Here is a 26,477-nt window from a genome sequence, read left to right as displayed (position 1 = left end):
AAGCCACACCCACAAAACTGGTGGTAAAACTTTTTGAATCTCACCACTGCCAGAGTTGTGTTCTAAGATGAGTCCACAGACAAATCAGATTGACAGATGATAGATAGATGGTCTCTCTCTGTGTGTCTTGAGTCACAAAGTTAGATTTCAGTAGCTGCTCAGGTGATTCCACAGAGCAGCCAGTCCATAGGTGAAACATGGTTTATTAAGTCACTGGAATTGCTTAGGACATGGAATCATGCGTTTGCCATACAGGATGGCATAGAGCCAGCTCTATTTTAGCCTCAAATACTCAACTCAACCATTCTTTGAGGATTGACTCTATTATGTCAAAGCACCTTCAGAATGAAGAAAATGATATGTAGCCAGGAAAACCTCAAGGTCTACAGAAGTACAATAATATTTTAGAAAAACAGAGAGTGGAAGGAAGATTAAGCAGTTCAAGAAGGAATCGTAAAACTTCATGACAGCAGGAGATATTTTGGAGACAGGCAGGATATGGATCAGGAAGGAAAGGGTTGCCATGAAGTTTTCTCCTCCTGACAAAAATATTCTTTTCATGAAAACATTATTTAATGGGAGCCGATTTGCTTCAAAGCAAAGCAGATGCCTTCAGCAACACTTTTACTCCCAAGAGTTTGTCAGGCCCATGGAGACCTGACAAGTCTCTTAGAAAAATGAGACTATTTTCTACATCCCAACACTTTGGAAATGTTCCCACCTGCCTATAAAAAATTTAAAAATGCAAAAGTAAATGGAAATGGAACAACATGCTTTTTTGCCCTTGTCTAGAGAAGGGACTGCAGGCAGACATATCCCACAAAGCTGGTCAAACAAATCAAGATGGCAAGTACAATTGGATGATTGTAGTAGCCCTCCCCCCACCACAAGAAGACTACATATGCATATTAAGATGGCATTCACCACTGATAGGGATTCAATCAGATGGTTGTAGGTGCCAACTTAATTTTTTTTTAAAGCCCACCCTTCTATGGGTGCCCTTCAGGTGGCAGGGATCATTTTTAGCATCTCATGGAAGCAACTGTTTGGCAGCCATTGTTTGAAAATGTGTGCAACATTTAAACATTCTGAGTGGGTTCAGCAATCAAGATTCCTTACACCCACAACGATAGACCTTGGATGAGAGCATGTTTGATTGACTCAAACCTGAAGTGGAAGTCCACGTCAGTATTTTGTGGCTTGTTCAATGACTACATTTCATAGGATCAACAGAACTAACATGAACTGTAATATGAGCAAAATGAGGACTCTGATGTTCAAGGCAAGGGAAGTGATACATGCTCATTCATTCCACACTTTATAGGTGAGGGCGAGAGCTTGCACCATAAGTTAAGCCAGAAAGGTATCTTTACTTAGTCAAGAACCCTACTTTTTTTTTTAAAGGTTTTATTTCTTTTAAAAAACACAAATATTTCATCATTCGTCAATCATTAAAACATTGAAGTACAATTTTTTTTGTATGCCCCTCCCTCCCTCCACCCCCCAACCCCCCTCCTCCTCCCCCCCCCGACTTCCCAGAACCCGTACACGGTATGGATTTTTAACTAACACAGTCTAAAATCTATTGAGAAAAAAGAAATAAAGAAATTAATGACATTCTACATTGACCTTAGCTTCTTCTTACTGAACTAACTTTAAACAGTTTCAATCATTTCTGATCTTAAGCATAGGCTAACTGGAATTTCTTGGTCCCGTATTTATTTTGTATATAGTCAATCCATTTTTTCCAGTCTCGTTTATATCTCTCATTTGAGTGATCTTTAAGATATGCCGCTATTTTAGCCATCTCGGCTAAGTTTGTGACTTTCAAAGTCCATTCTTGGATTGTAGGCAAGTCTTCCTTCTTCCAGTATTGCGCCACCAACAGTCTTGCTGCAGTTATTAGGTGCAGAATCAAGTTAGTCTCTACCACTGTAAAGTCAGTACATATACCTAGTAAAAACCCTACTTAACTCCCCATTTGCTTACATTTGCATGTGTTTTACCTTCAAATGCAGTGAAGCAAACACCCAGCTTTCATCAGTCATGGTATGAGTTACAGGTTCCCTCTACTAACCCATAAACCTTGGTTCACATAACTTGCTGTCTATGGAGATTCTCAGTCATCCAGGTCAGTTCTAAAGAAGCTTCTTGGATGAGAAGTGAAGCGTCTTCAAGTAAAAACAGTTGCCTTTTGAAGAAGCACCTTTGGGATAACTTGCTAACACAAGGCATGTTAACCAACACAACTAGGTCATATCATGTTGGTAGCCAGACCTAGAAATTAATACCAGAGCTCTGATCCACTCCATACCACCAAGCAAAGGGCAGATTTTTCAGATTTTATGAGATGTCCCTGCCCTTGAGAAGGATCTCATTTCTTAGAGTGATCTGCATAAGAGGCTCTAAAACAAACCAAGAAAATAAATCAGCATGTGGCAGAGATTATTGGTACAACCATAAATAAGACCCCGGCTTGTTCCCATGGGTTTCTGCAGCAAGATTGGGAACTCATCCAATCAAGGAACGGTAGCATTATGCTACGGAAGGTGCCAAATGCAATCTTCATCTCCAGATGAACAGATCAGGCCTCAGATGATGGAAGCATTCCCCACTGACAGCTGCTGGACAACTGCTGCTGGTAAGTGCTCAATATTAGCCGAGCTGGAATAATAGCTTGATCCTTCTAAAGTAGCTTCTTAAGTTCCTTTATACTGTACAGCCCAGACCACAAACGAACAGTTGAAAGGTGTTTACAGAGCCAACAGCTCTGGACAATTCATTCATAAAACAAAATCAATATGCTTTTCAAATCAGCCAAAGAGCCAGGATGGAAAATTAGCCAGCAAATCAGTATTGCTGCTTTGTTTTGCTTTCTGAAACAGTCAATGGGAGTCCAAGCTTGGCCTCAGTCGGTTAAATAAATGACTATCCTTTACCTGGCCAGGCCACCTTGCTAGAGCTTTCATGAGGAGGCCAGGAGACAAAGGCATTGCACAATAGGCAGGAGCATGGGTCCTCACTTTTGCGAAGCATCTTACGCTGATGCTCAAAGATGATACGCAGTATAAGGCAGGGGGGGATAGGGAATTGCGAGTTGGACCATCCCACGGCTCACAGCACTCCTTGGGAAAGTGGAGTCAATTCTCTTTGAACCCGCCCTGCAGAGCATAAAGCAGGAGCGGAGAATGGATCCCTGAGTTTTAGATTTCTTCAAAGCAGATGATGGCACCCTCTGAGCCCATGCAAACTAAGTCCCCCCAGTATCGTTGCCTGCCCATGTCTGCCTGTTGCCATGGGCACCGTGGGCGTATGTGGGGGCTGCATGTTGCTAACAGATATTTTTATTCTAACCATAAAGGAGTTATCATCATGCAAGGCTCTGGGAAGTAGCGGTACAGCTGGGTGTAAGCTAGCTAGGGTGGCAAAGCACAGGCTGAATGTGAGAAATGATCCTTCCCATTTCATTTGGTGGGGGGGGGGGAGAGAAAGCCTGTGGGAACAATTCTTTCCCCTTTTCAGTCAGTGAGGGAAATGATATCCTCCCTTACCTCTCCACCCTTCCCGCTTTCCAAAGCAAACTGAATGCTTCCAACGTGTCTAGGTTTTGGTGTTTCGAAGGACCATTTCCATGAATTCAAGGTCCAATTCACGTAGGATGCTAAGCCATAATGTGGCTTGGTTTGGGTAAAACCCAGGATTACATTTTGCAAATCATGTCTAAGGGTAGCATACAATATAAACCCTGCCAGTTGTTAATAATTAAACATGGTTAAACCTTAGTATGATCTGTCATCCAAACCAGGTCCTTATCTCTCCGGTATATACAGAACTTAGTTCAGAATGCTGTTTTTATAGAACTCCATTTTAGAAAGTAGCTCATTCTCCCTATGTCCAATGAAATTAACCTTAGTATGAAAGGCATGCTTTTATTTCATGTATGCTTTGAGGGACAAATAAGCTTGTTGGGATAGTCTTAAAAGCAAGGCCTTCTAGAAAATTAGGTCAAAATTGGTGTGTTTGAATCACTTTCCTGCCTCCTCTCTCTTCATTTTTGACACAAAACGGATGTGTTCGCTTATTTTCTCACTTGTCCTTGCTTAATATTTCTAACACTTCTTCTGAACTGAGAGATGAACCAAGAGCCTGGCTCACATGTTGCATTAAAGCACAATGTATTTTCAATGCTTTTAATGTAGTGCCGTTTTTAATCCCAAATTGTTCAGTCGTTGGTGAGTGGGCGGCCTTAGAAACTGAAATTATAAATATACTTTGCAAACCGGGGCTTATGGATTTGTAAATTGGGTAAGCCCTGTCAGTTTTATTCCCTTAGTAAACTATGGTCAAATGAACTGTGGCTTGTGTGTTATGAAGGTCAAACCTACATATTCACAATATTATAAGCTCCTTTATTTAGAAGTGTTGTTGAAGCTGTTTAAAGTTAATTTAACAATATTATCAGCACTTTTGACTGTTTGGAGAGATGAGGGCGATAAAGCTAATTACTTTATAAAGTACCTATGACATTAATACAATACCTAGATAATTTTATATGAGAATGTTATTCACTTCCAATATTGTTTTTTGCAATTGTTGATTTATGCTATTGTTTTTGCATTTTGACAGATAGATCTTGGTTAAAACAATCACAATTTCTGTTAACAACTGTAAAAAAAAATAGATTGCCAGTATCTTAAAAACAGTTCACCAATAGATCTGTTGAAATATTTAATTGGATTATGGAAGTCCGTCATCAAAGCTGGTGAGGCAGAGAAGTAGCAATTGTTTGAAGTACTGCATCTTTATAAGTCATATAAGGCTTGTATAACTTTAGTTTTTAGTTCTTTACATACTGGATCTTATGCAGCCAAACCGAGCAGGATTGGATCCCACAGATTAGGAACAAAGCAGAATTTCCCAGATTTTATCTCAATGTCTCCAATTGTTAGGGTGCACAAAACAAGTTCTCTTGAATCGTACCTACCTGCCATCATCCATAGATAACACCAAGTTCAACAGGAGGGAGGGAGGGAGGGAGGGAGGGAAGGAGAGAGAGGAGGGGGGTGAGAGAGAATGAGAATTGGCCAAATGAGAAAAATGTTATTTGGAATTATGTTTCTGACATGACATTGCTTGCAAAAAAACACCCTTTTTATTGCAAGCAGATAGATGGAAGAGAACATGCTAACTGGATAATCTGAGGCACCACATCTCTTTTCTTAAATCTTGGATGGCAACAGCACTCCCACAGAAGGGTCAATCAAAAGGTAACAGGGTGCCCTCAACAACAGTCTAAAAACATTACCCTTTTTCTATGGAAGAAGTAAAAACAAAATAAAGCAAAATCAGAAATAAGCTTCCTCCAAGCATACCCAATTTGTGGCAGTGTTGCATTATAGGCTAAGTGCTAAGTGTTTAACAACCATTCTTCTGCATCATGTTTTCAGTGAGAGCACACAGAACTGAATTTAACAGAGGCTGCAATGGAGAACTAGAGGGCTGTAGGAAGCTGGAAAGAGTTGCTCTGTACAGGCTTGGTCTGGATGTCCCTTTGTTGATTTGACGAGGAAAGAAAGCAAGCATGTCCATTCAAAACACAGAATGGATGCAGAATAAGCAGAGGCATTTCTTCTAAAATCTAAATATCCTAGAGGCTATCTTCTTTTAGAAGAAAGCTAGGCCGGAGTTCAGTGCAATCTCAAACCAAATGAATGCCAAGTGACCTGACTCTATACAATACTGTTGTTGGGTTGAAGATTAGATCTATTAAAAAATAAAATCACATTTCTTCCAAGGCTTCGCTTTCGTTGCATACCTTAGATTCTTTCCCACTTCCCCACCCTACTTCTGATTCAATAATTGTGCATTATTTGGGCAGAAGATATTCTGTGGGACAGGATATCTTCTGCTTTCATATTATCTCCTTCCTAGAATACCTGCAGGACTAAAATCAAATTGATATTATCATTGAGGTTTTTTTAGTATGTCCTCTCCTGTTCCTATTTTGCCAAAATGTACTGCTACAAATCTATACAGTGACAAGCTATTCTTGGGAAAAGTTTGATAATTTACGTTCTGTGAACAGCCATTATACAGACTCACCAAAATGATCAGCCCAGCTAATTCCTGGGGTGTTTTTTTTTCTTAGCTGGAAATGTAACCAAGCTGTTGGATTGCTTTGTTTAGTGAAATGAACCCAGGAGTTTTTATTTCTAAAAGGAGGAGGACGCATTTCTCCTACAGAGAACAGTCCCCTCTTTTGAATTATCCTACTTCAGGCTTGTTAAAGAGTCACCCTCAAACACACTGGAACCAGAAGTGATGCATTTCTACAGAAATTCAAACTCACAAACATTATTTCTAAGATCCAGGGGCTGTTTTTCAACAATGAAATGTGTGGGTGGACAGGGGACAAAATACTAATCAGTAGCAGGTCTTGTGAAGTTCTTCAGAATAATAGGCCCCTAGGAACCACCCACAGCACTTTGGATAAACCTCAAAGCCGCTCCGTGGTTGATTTTAGGTGCTTTAGAAAAAATAAATTATGTAAAAACAGAGAAGCACTTACTGGCAGTTGAGCCCTCAACTCTTTAACTCTTTTCCTTTAAGGGAGAAAAAAAATAGGCACTAGAACAACAAATATACTGTTAATTATACTGATTGCTTAAAGGAAGCTGGTCTAACACTGAGTGCTGTTTGGGACTCTGGCATTCATCTGTGCATCCAGGAAACCTATAAGGGCCATGGAATATAATGGATGGAATACATGAGTTAGGACCTACAGAGAATGGCTATAATGTTAAAAACTCATTTCTTGCAGAAAAAAAAATATATTTAAAAATCCAGACAGTGCAAAATCACCCAGGCCTACTTTCTACAACCAACATACTGGTCTTCCTTTCCTCAGAAATTGGATTGCAGAGGAATGGTTACTATTGAACAAAATGCATTATCTGTTTCCAGTGGCAGCTGATGCTACCATCTTCTGAAGCAAGTGCAGGCCCATATCAAAGGAGCTTTCGTCTTGCACATGTGAGCCTGGGATTCCAGCCCTGCCCATCACATCACAGCTGAACGTTTGCCTGCTTCAATCATTGCATTTGTGGCATGGCAGCTGCTGGCCTCAGGGCATGTAATACACCAGAAAGCATGTAGCAGAGTGGCTGCTCTCTGCCAAGGTAATGGTTCTTGGGTATTGCCTTGCCATTATGGCCACAGCACTCTGTCTCTTGTGAATGGATTGCCAAGCTCTTGTCTAGGTCACTTCCCAAAGCTCATACTCTATAAAGCCTTCTATAATGGTGAGCACTTAACTATGTTTCCCAAAAGGGGATAAAATGCTTCCCCACTGCAAAAATCGGAGCAATCCAAGGACCAATATTCTCTCTACTTCAACCACCGGGAGATTCAACATCTGTTCCAATAAGCCAGGGCTGTCAAACGCCCGGCCCATGGGCCGGTTGCGTCACGTGCTGACCACACCCAGTTTAGCAAAGGGGGAAAAAAGTCCTGATACATCTTGTGACACCGCCATGACGACATGAGTTTGACACCCCTGCTGTTAGCCATAAGAGGTGATTCCACAGTTCATTGTCTCTCTCATCATGAACGTATAGCCAACAAGATGGCCCTGGCTTCATCTGCTAGCAGAATTCAGGAATGATGCTGTTAATACACTAAAAATAAACCATGGCTATGTTCTCTCATTTCTTATTGGAAACCTACTTTTGCATGTCATGGTAAGGTTGGTGAATCAAACCATAGATGGCCCATTAGCCAACTTACACACAGAGACAGACCTAGTGAATGCATTTGTTTCTAAGCCAGTCTTATGTTTTAATGGGATATTTTGTGCAGTTTCAATATTTCACTCAGTCACATTCTAAAATGATACAGGTAACAACCAACATGTTTCCAACATGTAACCCACGTTTCCTACATCCATTTTGCTTTCTGGTTCCATACGTGACATCCTCATTTTATTTTTTCTTTTCTTCAATTGTCTTTCAGCTCGCTGGAAAATGACAAGATCACCCCTGAAAAAGCAAATCTTTTTGTCAATTCTGGGCCCAGCTGTCACAGAGTGACACATCTTCTGTGAAATTAGACTCTGCCGTTGTTATATGGGCTTTGTTGTCAGAATTATAATTCCCTCAGGGAAACTGAGCCCCCAAACAGGATGTATTCTATCCATGGACACACACACACCCCTTTTTCAGGGCAACTATTTTAGTTTCTGAGAAGCCTGTTTGCAGATTCAACTCCCTTAAAATGTGTTTTTAATATTTTGACGCGGTGGGGGCTTTTGTTATAAATGGACAAATGGAAATGTACCGTCTCCTTATTTCCTTTTTTGTGTATAGCTGTTTCTTATTATGTACACAGCAGAGAGTTCTTACGTAAGGGCACAAGGGTGGAACTAGTTAAAAGGTCCCTAAAAGGATCTAGCCTATCCAGCTACAGGAGGGAGACTTTTCCTTGTTTGGTATTATTTTTTTTAAAAAAAATAGTTATAAAGAAGATAATCACAATGGCCACATGCATGCATGCATACATACATACATATGGAAATTGCTCTGCCCTAGGAAGAAAATTACCATTGGCCTTAATAGCAGTTTTCTTTCTGGGGCAAATAGCAGCTGGGGGGAGGGAGGCTAATTTTGTTGGGACCGCTCTGTACAAAAAGGGCTCTTAAAACCTCTGTCATGAGGTCCTGATTACCCCATCCCCTGTTGATAAAAATACCAGGAATGCATAAAATACAATTATGCACTTCATATAATCATAGGTGGGGAAATGAGGACAATGGGGCCATGAGCTCAGAAAGCTTCTTGGCTAGAGCATTTGGAGAGGGGGTGGGGAGGGGGAGAAGGAGAGGGAGGGAGGGGGAGAAGGAGAAGAAGGGAGGGAGGGGAGAAGGAGAGGGAGGGAGGGAGGGGAGGAGAGGGAGGGAGGGAAGAAGGAGAGGGAGGGAGGGAAGAAGGAGAGGGAGGGAGGGAGGGGGAAAAGGAGAGGAAGGGGGGGAGAAGGAGAGGGAGGGAGGGAGGGAGGGGGAGAAGGAGAGGGAGGGAGGGGAGAAGGAGAGGGAGGGAGGGAGGGGAAAAGGAGAGGGAGAGGAGGGGGAGGAGAGAGACACAGAGGGAAAGAGCTGCAGTTTTCTGGGGTTCTGTGATCTCTAAATCACAAAACACAAGCAAAACCACAGCATGAAGAACCTGGAAGTGTGTCCCCCGTCCCCCCACTCTTTCGTACTGGCCAGGCTTCGTGGGCCATCATAGAAACGCTGGTGCAAGTGTTCGCCTTCCGGACTGGCTCCTTTCCACAGACTTGCCTGATTCTCCAACGTCCCCCTCCCACCCCTTGGCTCCCGAGGACCAAACCCACAATTGAGATCACGCTCAAACGACACTGATTGCAGATTGTCTAGGGACTGTTGCTGCCCAGCACACTTGCATTTGGGTTCCCTAAAAGCTGGAGAGTGGGGAGACAAGACACAGAAACACACACACACGCACACACACACAGGAGGTGGTTTCAAGGAAGCCAGCGAGAAGTTGTCACCATTTCACCCAGCTGCATCTATTTCTGAAAAGGGGAGGAGGAATACCTTCAACCAAGCTCTCCTTTTCTCCCCCCCCACCCTCCCCCCCCCAAGCAACAAATGAATCCATTAAGGATACAAGGAAATGCTACCAGCAGCTGCTGGTTGCCGTGGTGACACAGTGCGTAATGCTGCTTTCGCTAGGCTTCCCCCACATAAATATCAAAAGCACCAACCTGGAGCTAAAGGGAAGGACTTACACCCACGTTCCCGCTTCGATTCCCTCTCTGCCCCCTCCCCAAAAGCAAGCCCACACATGCCAATCCTCTTTTTTTTTTTTTAACAACCTTGCCGTTTTACAAACAAGCCCCCCAAAAGAAACAAGCAGGGATAACAAGAGACCCTTCTAGCACCGGATGCAAGAGTCTGGCAGTAGCATCGGGTTTGTGCCAAGGATGAAGGCCACGATGTTCTCCTCCTCCTCCTCCTCCTCACTTGCTGCCACTATCAAAAATGCATGTTTCCCGGAGAGATGTTGAACATGGAAGGATCAAACTTCTGCCCTCGGAATGGAGAGCCTTCGGCATCCCAGCCCTTCTTCAGCATCTCGTGGACTTTCTGAAAACAGGGCAGAGACAAAAGCTCGAGAGATGAATTTATCCTTGCCAGGGCGGCCCAATGCGCAATAAACAAACAAACAAACGCGCAATAAAGTGCCCCAGTGCCCAACAGTGCGCCATCGTGCCTACCATCCCTGTCCTAACTATCCCTATTTATTCGTACCCGTTTCATTCATACTCATGATTATTTTTATACCTATTATCTTGTAAACGATTGACAAAAATCAAACAAATAAATAAATAATGCCCATACTTAAAATCAGGGCTGTCCGGAGAATTAGGGGAGTTGAAATCCACAGGTCTTAAAAGTTGCCGACATTGGACACCCCTGGTTTAAATTATAGGTCAGGCATTTTTGAAGGGATTGCAAATAGATATCTAAAATATTTGAGGAAACCAAATCAATTCAAGCCAATGTCAGCCCACATTGAAGATGCTTTTAGCAATAGCAATAGCAGTTAGACTTATATACCGCTTCATAGGGCTTTCAGCCCTCTCTTAAGCGGTTTACAGAGTCAGCATATTGCCCCCAACAACAATCCGGGTCCTCACTTTACCCACCTCGGAAGGATGGAAGGCTGAGTCAACCTTGAGCCGGTGAGATTTGAACAGCCGAACTGCAGAACTGCAGTCAGCTGAAGTAGCCTGCAGTGTTGCACTCTAACCACTGCGCCACCTCGGCTTTTGATCGTGATGGTTGGGAATTTTGGAAGTTGAAGGTTCAATACATTGAGAAAGTGCAGGTTGGAATAGACAAGGTATTCCTCCCTCTTCCTAAACTGTGGTTATTCTTAATAGTTGATGGCAACGGTTTGATAAAGCATATCTGGAAGTTGAATAGTACAGTAGTACCGATTGGCCAATACGGCAAGTCACATTTAATGGAAACCAAAATAGATATGAATTTGCCGCTACACCAGGAAGCGCACAGCGTAAAGGATCAAGGAGACATAAAGTTTATTCCCATCATAATACATTATGGTTTAGGGTGAAAGTACAGGAGAACATTGTTACTTTCGGTATATAATGTGAATGGGATCTTGTATCTAGAGCAGTGGGTCTCAACCTTCCTAATGCCGCGACTCTTTAATACAGTTCCTCATGTTGTGGTGACCCCCAACCATAAAATTATTTTATGTTTTCCGTAGTTTTTTCGAAAATATGTGTTTTCCGATGGTCTTAGGCGACCCCTGTGAAAGGGTCGGTCGTTCGACCCCCAAAGGGGTCGCGACCCACAGGTTGAGAACCACTGATCTATAGGTTATGCTGGGGAGTGTTCCTGCATTTACAGGTGGTTGTTTTTTAAACATTTTTTAATTAACCAAGATGAATCAATGCTTAGCTCCTACAAAAGGCCTTGTTTGATTGATGAATTCATCTAGTTTGCAGGGTGAAAGATGGATACATCATGGTAATTCGCATAGACAGCTGTGAATGGGGTTTACCTTCTAATAGCCCTTTAAGAAAGAATACTGCCAAATATCCATTTTATTTCGCGGTTCAGCTAAAAAAACTCAACCTATAATGGTAAGACCCAATACTAAGCTTTTTTTTAAAAAAAAAGAAAAAAAAAGAAAACAACCATCTCCAATAGCAACAAGGAACAATCTGCAAACCGTAATTGTTTTTCCACGTTAGCATAGGGCAGTGGAGGGTTATGAAACGTACCATTTCATGGCTCTGGGGTTTGCCTTGAAGCTTCTGATGATAATCAAAAGACAGCCTGTCCAGCACTGCATGTTCCTCTTCGTCCACCGTGGCCATGGAGCGCTCCTTGTTGATTTTATCGATGTCGATCTGTTCTTCTCCTTCCAAAACGGCACTCCACCAGTATTCACCTACTTTGCTGAGGTTAATCTAGGAAAAGACACAGGCAACGTTAGCTGGGATTGAAGCAGCTAGTCACAATCCAAGAGATGGAGGTCCTTGGTGCTGCAGCCAGGATACGCTTCAAGGCGCTAGTCGTCACTTATAAAGCCCTACTTGGTATTGGACTTGGGTACTTGAGAGACCGCCTACTGCCAATTACCTCCACTAGACCAATTAGATCCCACAGACTAAGCCTCCTCCGAATTCCATCCGCCGGCCAGTGTCGACTGGCGACTACCCGGAGGAGAGCCTTCTCTGTGGCTGCTCCGACCCTCTGGAACGAGCTCCCCGTGGAGATTCGAAGCCTCACCACCCTTCAGGCCTTCCGCATAGCCCTTAAGACCTGGCTGTTCCGACAGGCCTGGGGCTAAAGATTCGCTGCCCCTATCTCGAATGGTATGATTGTTGTGCTTTTTAACCATGTATTGTTTTGTGTTGTTGTTAAACTGTCTGTATCCCCCCTTCCCTTTTTGAGTTGTGAGCCGCCCTGAGTCCCCTTAGGGAAAAGGGCGGCATACAAATGAAATAAAACTCTAAACTCTAAACTCATTACAGCCTGAGATGGTGGAACAGCTTTCTTCAACCTGGTGCCCTGTAGAAGTTTCATCTTGTACAGAGGTGTCAAAACTCAATTTCATTGAGGGCCACATCAAGGTGGTGTCTGACCTCAGGAAGCCGGGTTGGGTACGGAAATGCAAATGCAAAAGGGAAAACATTTCTTGATGCCTCCTTACCCTGTGATCAAATGCCACTTTTGCTGGTAGTTTGTTTCGCTAGCACTCTGCCAGTGAAAATGGAGCTCAGAAGGGCCACAGGCGCCCCTCCCAAGCTCCGTTTTCAGCTGCCACGGCCTCCTCCAGCAGGTTGCCAGCTTCCACCAGGTTGTAGATCAGTGTCTGGTCCTTTGCTGTTTCCAGGATGGCCCTCAGGGCCACATCTAAGCACCCAGCAGGCCAGATCCAGCCCAAGGGCCTTGAGTTTGACACCTCTGATATTGTAGGATGGTTCCTATTTTATAGACTAGGAAAGGGAATATTAAAAAGAACAGAGGGGACTGGAGGCCAAAACATACAAAGAACGGTTGCAGGAACTGGGTATGTCTAGTTTAATGAAAAGAAGGACTAGGGGTGACATGATAGCAGTCTTCCAATATCTCAGGGGCAGCCACAAAGAAGAGGGGGTCAACCTATTCTCCAAAGCACCTGAGGACAGAACAAGGAGCAATGGGTGGAAACTAATCAGGGAGAGAACCATCTTAGAACTAGGGAGGATTTTTTTGGCTATTAGAATAACTAATCAGTGGAATGACTTGTCTCCAGAAGTTGTGAGTGCTCCAACACTGGAGGATTTTAAGAAGAGACCGGATAGCCATTTGTTTGAAATGGTATAGTCTCCTGCTTGAGCAAGGGGTTGGACTAGAAGGCCTCCAAGGTCCCTTCCACTGTTGTTATTCAGTTATTCTGCCAAGCTCTGATGCTTCATCATAAACCAACATGCAGCCTTTTATCGAATACATCCAAAAGAATGCAGCCGTCAATATAAAAAAGGTTTCCTCAATGGGATTTATAATTGAAATGTCTCTCCTATTGAGTAATTTTTCAAATCCTCTTTTTTCAGCTGGGACAGTAAACATACCCACATCATAGAAATGTTTATGAAACAATAGAATGGGAAAACAATTTCCTTAGACTACTTAGATTAACATAGATGAAGGCAGATAAGGCACAAGAAGGAATCGAGTTCCTTCGCATGTGTTGGCTCTCTTTTTTTTTTAAAAAAAGATAAAATTAATGGATGTGTAATGTAAAAACAACAGCAGCAACAACCCTTCAGTATCACATTCCACATCTTGAATGGAAAATTAAGATAAGCCATCCTCATGAAGTGAATCGGTTTGCATACACCAAAAAAGGAGATTCATATATCCACAATATAGAAAGAAACTTTGGTTTAAACTTGGTTTGACTAAAGCGAACAAGAGGAGGAGGGATTGAAGGGGGAGGAGGGAGCTACAAATTCAATCTCCATTCTTCATGTGTAACAGACTGCATAGTTAATGGGCAACTATAGGAGAAGATTCTATTCTGTGACCACTAATACAATTATTAAAGAAACAGGCCTGTTTTGCAATATGGCAAGAAAGAGAGAGTTGCTCTTTGGGAGGATGTGGGGAGAAACCAAGAAGTCACAAATACCACTGGCGGCAAGAAGGAGAAATTATTATTGATGAGCACATCGTTTAATGAACATTAGAAAAGATGATAACTTTGTTCAAGTGCCAGGTTGAAACTCAAGTTTTCAGAGAGCTTAATGCATAGCAGAATCATAAGTCTGTTGTCAGCGTTCCAAGTATCATGTAGAATTAAATCAGAGTCCAAGGCAAAACTTTCCTTAAAGTTCCAATTTAATAAAGGAGACATCTTAGCACATTGCTATGGAATCCCAATTCTGGAAATTACATCAGAATCTCACCCAGTTAAATCTTGTCCCCACACCCGCAATCCATCACATGGTCCAATCTTCTTCCACGCTAGCACCTACACCCAACTGCTTCCGGTCAGGTGCAAAGGTGCAGAGACAAAAGATGACTTTGAGCTTCTAGAAAGGATTTTTTTTTATTTTGAAAACAACACATTCTACCCCTTGCTATTCCCCCCCCCCTTAATGAGAGTGTGGCAGGCCAAAGATTCTTAAAGGAACCACTGCAGGCCTGACATCTGTAGAATTTAAAAGGAAACATAAAGTAAGGGGAGAACTGTTTCTCATGAAAATTAGGGCCATAGTTTGCTTCTCAAAACATTATTGTTTGCAGAATGTTCCTGGTGCAATCCCACAAGTTTACACTTTTTGTTCAAAATATTCAGGCTTGATGAACTCTATAGAACTGCCTTTATTACTACTTTCCCCATGTAAATGAAGATGAAGATACATCTCGAGCCATATAACACAAACATTGAATCAGAAGGCTTCCAGTTGTCAAAAAGAGAAGGGGAATGCGCCATTTTAGAAAGTTAGGCATGTATGAATTCAGCCACTATGGTTAGTAAGCCACAATTTATAGCTTAATATATCATATGAAGGAACATGGTGGCTCAGTGGCTAAGACGCTGAGCTTGTCGATCAACAGTTCGGCGGCTGAAATCCCTAGTGTTGCGTAATGAAGTGAGCTTCTGCTACGTGTCCCAGCTTCTGCCAACCTAGTAGTTTGAAAGCATGTAAAAATGCAAGTAGAAAAATAGGAACCACCTTTGGTGGGAAGGTAAGTCTTCCATGTGCCTTTGGCATTTAATCATGCCAGCCACATGACCACAGAGACGTCTTCAGACAGCGCTGGCTCTTTGGCTTTGAAACAGAGAAGAGCACCGCCCCCTAGAGTCAGGAACAACTAGCACACGTATGCAACCGTTACCTTTTACCTATCGTATGAATTCAACCCATGAAAACGGAAATAAAAATGAGGTTGAAGAAATAGGTACTTTCTAGAAATTGATGACAATTTCTGGAGCACCCACAATTTAAAAAAATGCAGGGCTTATCACTGAAGACCACTAGAGATTCAGAAAGCAATTGCACTTCAGGTCACAGATCCATTTTCCTGTTTTCCCTATTCTCTGGTGAGTTGGCTCTGCATTCACCCAGCATGATAATTGTGTATACCTCGACTCTTTTCAATGGGCTTTAAGCTGGCTGCTCCCTCGCCCAGTTTTTCTTAAACATCTGGTGAGCTCAATTAAGCAAAAGGTACAGGTATTCTTCGACTTACAAAAGCTCATTAAGGGACCGTTCGAAGTTACAGCGGCACTGAAAAAAGTGACATGATCGTTTTCACACTTACAACAGCAATCCCTAATGGTTTCATCTTCCTCTCCCTGTAGCACTTCATGGTTTTAAAAACGTAGTAGGTCATTTGGAGCAATGCTGTGTTTTACTGAATTTGGTAGAGCAATATTTTTTTTTCAAAATTCAAATTCCATACAAGAAATGCTATCTGACTCATCAAATATAAGTTGCCACAATACATTTCACCTAAGTATTAACTTGATTTATACCCTATCAAATTTCATGTCTGCGAGTCATTTCTAGTACCTAGAATGAAAACAATTCACCATAAAACAGACTTGGCTCTACTCTCCTATATTCAAAAAAACTTACAGTAGCAATAGCAATAGCACTTTGACATATACTACTTCATAGTGCTTTATAATCCTCTCTAAGCAGCTTACAGATTCAGCCTATTGTCCCCAACAATTTGGGTCCTCATTTTACCCACCTCGGAAGGATGGAAGGATGAGTCAACCTTGAGCTGGTCAAGATTGAACTCCTGGCAATGATCAGTTACCTTGCAATACTGCTTTCTAATCACAGTGCCACAAACTACTGCAGTAGTTTCAGGCTTATTATTAAAGCACACAACAACTGATAATGTTAAGAGTGTCAATCCAGTTGAATCTCGTGATTAAGGCAACTTGGGCTAGACCCCAAGTTCTAGTTCCGCCTTAGGCACAAAGCCCCTGGGCCAGTCACCTTCTTTCAGCCTAGGAAGGAGGCAATGAAAAACTTTTGGAAAACCTCTGACAAGCAAACTGTAGGAACTGGTCCAGGCAGTCTCTGAGTATCGGACATGATTGAATGGAAGGAAGGAAAAAAAAAGACCCATCAAGAGGAGAAGTTGGCAATGCCACACTATGAAAAAAATCAGACTGGTACTATTACCATCCCAATCAAATAATACGCCATCCCATCTGCAGCACAAATGGCACAAGCCTCGTTTTTTAAAACTCTTCCGTTTTCATCTCGCACCCTTAGATCTGTCTAACTGCTTCCTCTCTCAGTTTTAAGCATATTTTAGACTGTGTTTGATAAAAAGCTATACCGTGTACGGGCTCTGGGAAGTCGGGGGGGGGGGAGGGAGGTGGGGTCCTAGGGGGGAAATATAGTATGTGCTAGATTTTAAAGTAACATGGTTGCACTTGTATACTGTTGCTTTTTTAATTCTAGTGTAAAAATAGGAAGCTGAATATATTGATAGATAGTAGAAATACACCGAAAGGAGGAGCAGAGGGAAAGAAGAAAGAGGGGTAGAGAGGGTGGGAGAGAGGATCAGAGGGAGGGTGAGATGGAAGGGAGGGAGTGTATTGGGAGAGAGGAGTGATAGAGGGGGAGGGGAAGTAGGGTAGAGGGGAATGTTGGAGGGGAGAAAGGAAAGTTGGAGGGGGGTGAAAGAAAGGGTGTATGAAGGGTTGAAGTGGTATATTGGGTTTGTATTTTGGGGAGTATTGTTGACAAGGATGGCTGTGTTTATTGCTCAATGTTATATGGCCCCGGTTATGCACAGTATATATGTGACTGTATGAAATGAAAATAAAACATATTTACTAAAAAAAAAAAAAAGAAATATTTAGTTTTAAGCATTTAAGAAGGTATTCTTTAAACATCTGAAGGAGCAGGTGCAGGTGTGTAGGTTGCTTTGTTTATATTTATTTATTTAGCCTGCCCACACACCAGGACACTCTGGCTAACTACAATATCCAATACATGAGCAAAACAGTTCAAAACATAATACAACATGAGACAGCCTACACAAACAGGTGCCTCTCGAGCACATTAACCCCAGGCCTGAAATCAGACCCAGGAGAATGAGTGCCGTCCATATCTCGGGAGGAGAGGGGGGGGAAGGGGGGAACCAAGGAAGGTATGCTTCCTCGGTCCAACAACATAACAACGTTTAATAGAAGGGACCTGGACTTGATCTCCACCACCTAGCTAATATTCAAGTTGGACTTCTTCTAATAATTAGAAATGGATGAAAATTTGCAAAACAATTGATTTAATCTGGTCTTCCCAGACAAAACAGAACCAACCATTTTGTAATCAATGAACTTCTTTGAGTTTTGCAGCATTAGGCTCAGCATTTGCATAAGGCTGAGAAAAGCCACATGAGAATATAAATGGAGATTTTTCTACGGCCCTGAAAAAAGAAACGCGGGGATCTAACTCTGAAACTAAATGGAACATATTTAGGATATAATATGAGCATAGCTTACATCGAAAGTATATAAATTATTTCTTTCAGTATTAATAATTGTTCAATTTCTACTTCTGATACTACGTTAAAATGTAAGCCCTACCCTAAAAAAGATCCCCGTCTTAATAGAGATTCCTGTGCTATAGTCTGTACTGGAATACAGTTCTGATCAAATAGCAATAGCAATAGCAACAGCAGTTAGACTTATATACCGCTTCATAGGGCTTTCAGCCCTCTCTAAGCGGTTTACAGAGTCAGCATATTGCCCCCAACAATCCGGGTCCTCATTTTACCCACCTCGGAAGGATGGAAGGCTGAGTCAACTCTGAGCCGGTGAGATTTGAACAGCCAAACTGCAGAACTGCCGTCAGCTGAAGTAGCCTGCAGTGCTGCATTTAACCACTGCGCCACCTCGGCTCTTAAATGCTAAGTTTCCATTTCTTTTTTGCCTCACCTCTCCCAGTCTCTTCAATTGATCGTATATTTTCTTTAAACATTTTTAAAAAAAGACATTCCAGAGTACTCTGACATCTTTGATCATTTTCATAGTGCTATTACTCTAACGTGAGCATTGGGTTGTTTTCTCATCTATCGTGCATGTCATTATTTGCTATTACAAGCAGCCCAACACATACAGATACACACTTATAACACTTTTGTAAACCGAACTACAGATTACAGGGGAGGGAAGAATTCAACTGAATTGGAGCCTGCAAAAAGCAGGTAGAATTCAGGGAAATCCTTGACTTACGAGCACAATTGAGCCGAAAATTTCTGTTCTTAAGGGAGACATTTGTTAAGTGAGTTAAGTGCCCTATTGTACGACCTTTCTCGCCACAGTTGTTAAGTGAATTACTGCAGCTGTTACGTTAGCAACACGGTTGTTAAGTGAATTTGGCTTCCCCGTGGGCTTTGCTTGTCAGAAGGTTACAAAGGTGATCACATGACCCCAGGACACTGCAACCGTCATAAATATGAGTCAGTGACCACGGGCCTGAATTTTGAGCATGTGATCGTGGGGGGTGCTGCAACAGTCGTGTGAAAAACGGCCCTAAGTCATTTTTTTTTTCCAATGCTGTTATAACTTTGAACGGCCACTAACTATTGTAAGTCGAGGATTATGTGCACACAATGCCAAGATTACAAGTGAGCCAGGCAAACATCAGCCAAAAGCCTCTGCAGAGATTTTCTCAAATGTGTGTTTCTGATTTCCGCATTTCATAGGATATTATAAATCCTCCCCTGCAAAACTTGCAGATAACATTTTCTGTTCGCGAATCCTGCCCATGAGCATCCTGTCCAATCCACTCCTTTGAAGCAGACATATAGTAAGCATGAGACAAGTTCCTAAAGATGTCAAGTAATGTGACACACTGTTTATGAATTTCCAAGGCAACGGCTTGACAAGATTCCAGCCTTATACTGTATTTCCCACTAAAAATCAATTATTCATTCAATACGTTGTGATTATGAGGATTCTCACCACTTTTGCCTTTGGAGTCTCTCTCCAAAAACATAAACATGTTAGAATTGTCCATCAAAAAAGCAACAATGGAGTGTTTGTTGAAAAAAAGCCAAGCAGCTTGCTACTGTGAGTTAGTAAACGGAGAAACAGAAATGGTTCAGCCCAGCACCCAGAACGGGTTCTAAAAACAGCTCCTGTGAATCTATTTTAGTCCTGTTCTCATACTAACTAGGGTAATGGAGAAGGGTCACACAGAGCAATATTACCGATGAGGCCAGGGGTTTGGGGGAAGTGCATGTGATCCAGAGACCAGAGAAGTAATACCACTCTTCCAAGTGGCTGACTTTGAAGAACAATATTAAAGAATTCAAAACTATACTTTCCTCCTGAGATATGTTTGATTTGTATCACTTATGTATCACTTCCTTATGTTTGATTTGTATCACTTATGTATCCCTTCCTTCCACCAAGAGTTTTTGCCGTTTCGGAAAGCAGCACCAGGACTACTTTGCAATGGAGGGAAAAGGAATTAATTGTATTAATTTATATAGCAATAGCAGTTAGACATATACCGCTTCATAGGGCTTTCAGCCCTCTCTAAGCGGTTTACAGAGTCAGCATATTGCCCCCAACAACAATCCGGGTCCTCATTTTACCCACCTCGGAAGGATGGAAGGCTGAGTCAACTCTGAGCCGGTGAGATTTGAACAGCCAAACTGCAGAACTGCAGTCAGCTGAAATAGCCTGCAGTGCTGCATTTAACCACTGCGCCACCTCGGCTCTTCACCTTTGGTATTTTTGCAAATAACTCAAGGCAGCGAACATATCCAACGCAATTTCATCTACCTATTTCCCGCACAACAACCCTATGAGATGAGTTGGGCTGAGAGAGAGAGAGAGAGAGAGAGAGAGAGAGGGAGGGAGGGAGGGAGGGAGGGAGGGAGGGAGGGAGGAGAGAGAGAGAGAGAGAGAGAGAGAGAGAGAGAGAGAGAGAGAGAGAGAGAGAGAGAGAGAGAGAGAGACTTAAGTCAGTGTTTCTCAACCTTGGCAACTTGAAGATGTCTGGACTTCAAGTCCCAGAATTCCCCAGCCAGCAAATGCTGGCTGGGGAATTCTGGGAATTGAAGTCCAGACATCTTCAAGTTGCCAAGGTTGAGAAACACTGACTTAAGGCCACCCAGTGCAAATGACCAGCTGTCTTCAAGGAATATAAATCCTTCCATTCCCCACCATCTAGTCACAGCTGAAGAAGCTTCTTGGATGAAAAGTGAAACATCTTCAAAGAAAAAAAAAAACCAGAAAGTCCAGTTGCCTCTTGAAAAAGTCCCATTTTTGGCTGCTTAGCTGTTTCTGCAGAGAAAAGTTTTATTAACAACATAATGTTTAATGATCAAATGCAGTAAAAATCAGGCATAAAGATATTCCAATTAATTACAACAGCGGGGTCAAACTGGCAGCCCATGGGCCGGGCGCATCACATGCAAACCACGCCTACCCCGGCTCCGCAAAGGGAAAAAAACATCGCAGTGCGTCATGATATATCATGTGACGGAATCAAGTTTGACACCCGTGAGTTACAGGATCACACTCATGATCTCTGGTGTCTTGTGCGAAATATGCCACTTCAAATCTCACCTTAGAACCCAGGAGCGGGAGATGGGTGAATAAAATTACAGAATTGTTTCCAGCCTGGCAGGATGGTCTGTTCTTCCAACAATTAATCCTGGATAAAGAAATCCACCAGATGGAAGAAAGGAGGTGTGGATTGACCAGGGAGAGCACCACCATGTGTCACTGAACTGGTTTCATTTGATTTGTGTTTTAAAAGTACGTTTTCAGCATATTCTTGAAGTGCTATTGAAATAGTGAGCTTCAGCCAAAAAGTAAACATCAGGTTATCATATTTTTTGGAGTATAAGACGCACTGTAGTATAAGACACACCAAGGTTTTGAAGAGGCAAATTAAAAAAGTTTTTGCACTCTGCAAACCTCCCAAAAATGGTCCATTTTTTGCAAAAATGGGCCCATCTTTTTTCAAAAAAAGGGCATGAATAGTCTTTAGGAGGCTTATAGAGTGCTCCTGGGGACTGGGGGGGGGGCAAAATTGAGTAAAAAACGGCCTGTTTTTTGCTCATTTCTGCCCTCCCCAGCCCCCAGGAGCACTCTATAAGCCTCCTAGCCTGAAGGCTAGGTATGGCTATGTAAAGGCTATGTATGGCTATTTTGGTAAAGGGGGCAGGGTTTTGGGAGGCAAAAAATGCTGTATTCAGTGTATGACACACCCAGATTTTCAGCCTGTTTTTTTGAGGGAAAAAGATGCGTCTTATACTCCGAAAAATATGGTAAGTCCATTCTTTAAAAACACAAGTTGGTAGACCTTATAGAACTGAAAATAAAAAAAAAATGTGGAAATGTGTACAAACTATTGAAAAGGCCAGGGCAAAACTAACAATTGGTAAGTGATCTTCCAAAGGAAGCAGGAGCCCTCTAGGATTAAAGGAGAGTGGTAAGGAGGTAAGATAAAGGAAATAGATAGTTAAGATATTAAATCAGTTTTCCTGAACTTGAAATTGGCTGGAAATTAGTAATAGCTCCCTGAAGAACTACAGATAGTCCTCAACTTACAACAGTTTGTTTAGTGACCGTTTAAAGTTACAAGGGCACTGAAAAAAGAAACCTATGATCGTTTTTCACACTTATGTCCTGTGATCCAAATTCAGATGTTTGGAACTGATTCATAGTTATGACCATTGCTGTGTGCCAAGGTCATGTGATTCCCTTTTGCAACTTTTTAACAAGCAAAGTCAATGGGTAAGCCAGATTTACTTAACAACCAGACTGCTAACTTATCAACTGCAATGATTCATTTAACAACTGTGAAAAGAAAGATCATAAAATGGAGCAAAATGCCCTTAACAAACTTCTCAGTTAGCAACAGAAATTTTGGGCTCAATTGGTATTGGTAGTTGAGAACTACCTGTATTAGAAACTTTAATCCCTTGATTAAACCACACAAATAAATATTTAGGATGCAGACATTTTGGCCACTGTTTTATGTCATCCCATTTAAATATCTTTTTTGAGATTTCTTTTACACAGGTAGTAGCCTCCTAAAAATGTTAGGAGTGTCCCCATATATGCCAAGCTTTTACTGAATTTCCTGTTCTGACCCCCCTCGTCCCACACCAAAGCACGCCGAGTCAAAGATACTTTAAGGAATTTATTAGCAGACAGATAGGTCCCTGGCAGCAAACCAGCACAGACCAGCCTTGGCAGCAATCCAGCACAGACAAGCCTTGGCAGCAATCCAGCCTGCCAAGCTAGTTACAAAAGTTCTCCAACTTTTAGTCAATGCGTTGACTCCTGCAACAGGGTGTGTGCACAAGCAGTCCTCTTATAGTCTTGAGAGGAGCCTAATTACCACCAGCTGAGTGCAATTATCTCCTGTAACTCCGCAACTGTTCCTTACGCCTATCAGCTCTTTGGTGCCGGGCATCCAGGAACAACTCCCCTGGCTCCTCCCCACTGCTCCAATGCTCAGGCGCCTCCTGGTGGCCAACCAGCCTCTCTGCGCCCTGCTCGGAGTCGGAACCCTGTCCAGGGTCCTTCACATCCTCCAGAGCCGACGCTCTCGGAGTCTGGTGGCAGCTCCAACGGCTCCTGCTGGCCACAACAATTTCCTATGTTCAACTCCTAAAGTGTTCCAGTAATGAGGAGTCTACAATAGAAGCCAAGTCTGAGTAAATTATCTATCTTCCAGGAAGCTTCATTTAAATGCATGGCAGGCACATATTCACTGGCAGATAATGCTACCAGCACATCACAAGAACGCTTGAGCAGTCACCAATAATATATAGGTAACGTCACTGGAAGATATCATCTTGATAATGCATTGCTAAATGTAATTGGATAAAATCCTTCCCCAGGGTAGAGGGATCCCCTCATCCTTCTACAATGCTTTGCTAAAAACTATTCATTTCACTGAAACAAACTGTTAAATGCCTAGATCTGAAAATAAGTTTAAAGGTCAAGATTTTAAAGACTTCAATCAACTTGCTTCGCATTACAGAGAGACTTTCAAATGTGATTGGTCAGGAATATTACTGTTTTCTGTTTATTTATTTGTATGCCGCCCTTTTCCCTGGGGGGACTCAGGGCGGCCCACAATCAAAAGGAAGGGGGGGGGACAGACTTTTACATATAAGACAGTACATGATTAAAACACAACATTCATACCATTCGGGCGGGTTACAATCTTTAGCCCCAGGCCTGACGGGATAGCCAGGTTCTAAGGGCTCTGCGGAAGGTCTAGAGGGTGGTGAGGGTACGAAGCTCCACGGGGAGATCGTTCCATTGGGTCGGGGCCCCTTATTTTTCTTTTCTGACATAAACCAGCATCTGCAGCCTAATCCATACTACCTGAGATCGTTCTTAAAGCTGACCAAATTTGATCTAGAAATTTAGTATAAGTATATACTACATTATAAGTACTAAAGTATAAGTACATCAAATCTGTAAGGACTTATGTTCAGGTCTCCATAGTGTTTTTATCACAGTGCAGACCTTCATTTCTTTTTTTTTTCCCCAGTATCAAGAAGTGTTTTTAACTTTTTAATTGTATGCATGGCTTCTTAAAAGCAATACACCCCCAAGTAAGATCTTTCTAGATTATCTATTTCAGAGCCTTTTTTGGCCATTTCCCCTCTAATCACATTTTGCCAAGGTGGCGCAGTGGTTAAATGCAGCACTGCAGGCTACTGCTAGATCAGCAGGTCAGCGGTTCAAATCTCACCGGCTCAGGGTTGACTCAGCCTTCCATCCTTCCGAGGTGGGTAAAATGAGGACCCAGATTGTTGGGGGCAATATGCTGACTCTCTGTAAACCGCTTAGAGAGGCCTGAAAGGCCTATGAAGCGGTATATAAGTCTACTGCTATTGCTATTGCTATTGCCCTAATTTAACTGGCAGCCAACTCCTTGCTATTTTATCCAGCCCATCCACTGCAAACGAATCTCCTCGTTGACAAGCAACAAGTTGGATAGTTTTCTGCCCCCCCCCCCCTTAAAACTACAGAAATCCCAACTGAATTGAGCACACCCACACCCCAATGCAGGATTTCCAAACCTGGGCCACTTCCAGGTATATGGACTTCAACTCCCACAGTGCAGACCTTCATTTCATCAGGATAAAAATCAAGCACCAGAGTTAGGTAAGACTTAGCCTAATTCTCACACCCACAGCCAACACTAGAGCTAACAACAGCGGGTTAAAACTGCTGCAGAACCTGCCTTCAGCATCAACGATTGCTGATTAAATCTAAATTTATTAATACAGTAGAGCACGAAAGCTTTCACCTCCAGCAAAATTTGCAGCAGTGAGCTGTATGTCTAAGAAATAACATAGCATGCCAGAACTCCAAGAGTGTATTTTTGTAGCATGCTGAAGCTAAATTTGATCAGCTACTTTGTTGGTTCATCTTTAGTAATCCAACTAAGGACACAGCCCCATGCAGAGAAGACTGAGGCTGTATATTCTTGTTTGCAATATAATAATAAAAAAACTGTTGATAAGAAAGACAAAGAAGTGGATACTGCAATACTTGGAGACAGCAGAAAAGAAAAGGAAGAAACTGGAGAAAAATCACAAAATATAAAACCACCTAAAAATAGAACTGTGACAAAAGAAAGCAAAGGTAGTACAGATAATAGTGGAGTCTTGAGTGTAACCCCAAAGCATTTGGAGCAACAGGAACACCATTAACACAAAATCACCACCAGTCAGTTACAAAAGGCAGCTTTATTTGGAATAGCTTACATCCTGTAACAATACCTTTAATATCTGCCTACCTCAGGTCCTTGGGAAAGATTTGATAGGTGGAAAAAATGCCAAATCTACTCTAAATATTGGGCTGACTGGTGCAACCACCCATAATAAATGGAGCAAAAGAGATGTTATGGCTGGAACAGTTCCATTCTGCAATCACCCCTGACTCCTATCCTTATATCTGGAGGCCGAAAAAGTAAGATAATCTTCAATTAGCATTACCCATCCACAAATCTGGTCAGCAATGGGGTCACAAAGCTATGATTAAACTAGGCCAGCCTTCCACAAACCACCCTGCCTTAACCATTTTTTGATTCTAATTTAATTCTCGTGCCATGTAAGTTTTGGCTCAGCATATCGCACGCAATCCAAATCTAAAGGAAGGTGTGGTGAGCTCAAATGCAAAGCAGAAGCAACTTTTCTGTCTCTTAACCATGCAAATAACTCCAAAAACAACTTTCAAAGTGCCACAAATCTTTCTGCCCACTCCTTCAAATCCGCCTGCTTGAGAGAATCTTATCCATGAACTCAACGCTCCAAATCATCTCTCTCAATCCCTACTCAAATTAAGGGTGTGAAATTGAACAGAATAGTTATTTTAACCTTGGCTTAGTTGTATTTCTCTTTTTCCTAATTCTTCCCTAACCCTAACCCACTCCTGATTGGGTTGGACTTAGGATACAGCAACTCCCTATGCTTGTAATAAACTACAGGTAGTCCTCAACTTACAAGAGTTCACTTAGGGACTGTTTGAAGTTACAACGGCACTGGTAAAAGGGACTTAGGGCCATTTTTCATGCTTATCCCAGTTGCAGCATCCCCATGATCAAGTGGTTTATATTCAGATGCTTGGCAACTGACTCGCATTTATGACAGTTGCCGTGTCCTTGGGTCATGTGATCACCTTTTGCGACCTTCTGACAAGCAATGGGGAAACCAGATTTATTTAACAACTGTATTACTAATTTAACAACTTCATTGATTCACTTAACAAACGCGGAAGAAAAGTGATAAAATTGGCCAAACGCACTTAACAAATTTCTCACTTAGCAACATAAATCTTGAGCTCAATTGTGGCCGTAAGTTGAGAACCACCTGTATATCCAAGCAGAGAATTTTTTGCACTTGGAAAGAG

At 42.2% G+C, this 26,477-nt stretch overlaps 1 protein-coding gene across 1 annotated transcript in view; it reads right to left on the bottom strand.

The window, feature by feature from the left end:
* Positions 1-9,632: 9,632 nt before the first annotated feature.
* Positions 9,633-26,477, bottom strand: part of NUDCD3 (NudC domain containing 3) — a 55,203-nt gene continuing 38,358 nt past the window's right edge. Inside the window, exons 5-6 of the mRNA XM_087706255.1 lie at positions 11,830-12,018; positions 9,633-10,159 (exon numbers count right to left, since the gene is read on the bottom strand). Of these exons, the coding sequence (XP_087562381.1) occupies positions 10,049-10,159; positions 11,830-12,018 (300 nt within the window). The 3' untranslated portion in view covers positions 9,633-10,048. The remainder of the gene's footprint in view (positions 10,160-11,829; positions 12,019-26,477) is intronic.

The sequence above is a fragment of the Thamnophis sirtalis genome, unplaced genomic scaffold (assembly GCF_051295495.1).
Source record: "Thamnophis sirtalis isolate CommonGarterSnake01/CBP01778 unplaced genomic scaffold, rThaSir2_p1.2 scaffold_2, whole genome shotgun sequence".
Taxonomy (NCBI): domain Eukaryota; kingdom Metazoa; phylum Chordata; class Lepidosauria; order Squamata; family Natricidae; genus Thamnophis; species Thamnophis sirtalis.
Note: the sequence above shows the minus strand (reverse complement) of the source record. Positions and strands in the feature narration are given on the sequence as shown.